At 40.3% G+C, this 1,595-nt stretch overlaps 1 protein-coding gene across 1 annotated transcript; it reads right to left on the reverse strand.

The window, feature by feature from the left end:
- Positions 1 to 435: 435 nt before the first annotated feature.
- On the reverse strand, positions 436 to 1,314 carry LOC110376164 (protein atonal). Its single transcript, XM_021334548.3, has one exon. It carries the CDS (start codon positions 1,155 to 1,157, stop codon positions 687 to 689), a length of 471 nt encoding a protein of 156 aa, XP_021190223.1. The 5' UTR covers positions 1,158 to 1,314; the 3' UTR covers positions 436 to 686.
- Between the last annotated feature and the right edge of the window lie 281 nt (positions 1,315 to 1,595).

Consider the following 1,595-nt stretch of genomic DNA (forward strand, 5'->3'; position numbering starts at 1 on the left):
TTCACAATTCATCACGGTAGGTAACAAATCTGAGTTTTCTCACTGTTTTTACAAAAGAACTTAAGTCTAAAAATCAATATATACAAAAATCTGTGTTCTGTCACTTCTAAAAGTAATTTAATCTTCACTTTGAGTGTTCATAAGGTTATTATTTAATACTTTTACAGGCAAAGATGAAATATGTCTTCAGCACTAACTTACTAAGAACTAATTATCTAATACTATATCGGTAGGACGGATTACACTGTGAGATAATTGAAATATACTTAAAACTACAATTCTACTTTACATTGTTATAGTCTTTTTCTAGTTTAGTTTTCAATGAAAATTTTATTCAAATTTTACAAAACAATTATATAAGATTTACTGTTTTATCGTTGCTTCGGCTACTTTAAAACGCTACAATGAACTATATTTTTTCACTTTTAAGCCTTGTACACAATGTAAACACAGTCTTTAAAGTAAAGAGCGAAAAAACTTACCCAAAATACAATATAAAAAATAATAAGCGTAAGATTTTAAACGTAACACGATACAGTAACCCGACACTTTAAAAGTTAATTTTGAACGGAAAAACTTGAAGCTGATTAACCTAAGTGGTAACGAGTATTCCGGTACTTAAACTTAAAATAAATATCCCTGTAGTTAAATCTAATTTGGCAAATAGCGGCTGTTTTGTGTGCAACTTACTGTAGAAGCTCGTACAGGGCTGATATGTAGGTCTGAGCCATTTGCAGGGTTTCGTACTTGGACAGCTGACGATCAGCGCCCAACGAGGGCAGATGACCTCGGAGCCTGTCAAACGCCTTGTTAAGATTCTGCATCCTCCGCCTCTCCCTCGCATTAGCAGCGAGGCGCCTCCTCCTCAACACTGCAGCACTAGTCGCACGCCCACGCCTCTTCCCTGACTCCAAAACCTCATTATCTTCAGCACTGTCTTCCAAAACATCGCGCGACAATCCTCTATACGCGATATGCGAAGAATCTTGATTGATACTGCCATCAATTGAAGGTGTAGGCTCCAGGCTCGACCTTCCAGAGTCGGGAGACCTCGGCCAGGACAAGTAGCACTCCTCAGTCGAATACTCAAGCATCACGTCAGACGCGAACATGTCTTTCTCGTAGATAAGTCGGTGTCCGTAAGTTTCGGCGGCCATTTCTGCTCGCGGCGAGTACAGGTGTGAACGATTCGGCGTCCCGCAAGGGTCTACCTTGGGCAGTTACCTGTAGGCCTTATATAGGGTCCCGGTTTGTGCGAAAAGGTTCGCCGGGATAGCCTGTGTGGGTGCGAGGGGGATGGAGGAGGTCCCGAGAGGGTAATTTAAGGCCAATCATCATTAATTATTTCCTCCCTCGGGCGCCGCGGTATTGTAGGTAGCGTTTGACTCGGCGACTCTATTTTTGTGGTACAATGCTTGTTGTTAACCTTGTAACTATTAAATGTTTTGTTAATGCACTTGTGTAGAAGTCAATTGTGCTTTCTGTATTGATGTCAGTATTTATTTTGGGGAAAAGATATTGAATCAAGTTTGCGAAATATGTTCGGCTGAATGCTCATTCACTTGTTTTCTGCGTGAAATTTTATAGACACAAGT

The sequence above is a fragment of the Helicoverpa armigera genome, chromosome 14, assembly GCF_030705265.1.
Source record: "Helicoverpa armigera isolate CAAS_96S chromosome 14, ASM3070526v1, whole genome shotgun sequence".
Classification (NCBI taxonomy): Eukaryota; Metazoa; Arthropoda; class Insecta; order Lepidoptera; family Noctuidae; genus Helicoverpa; species Helicoverpa armigera.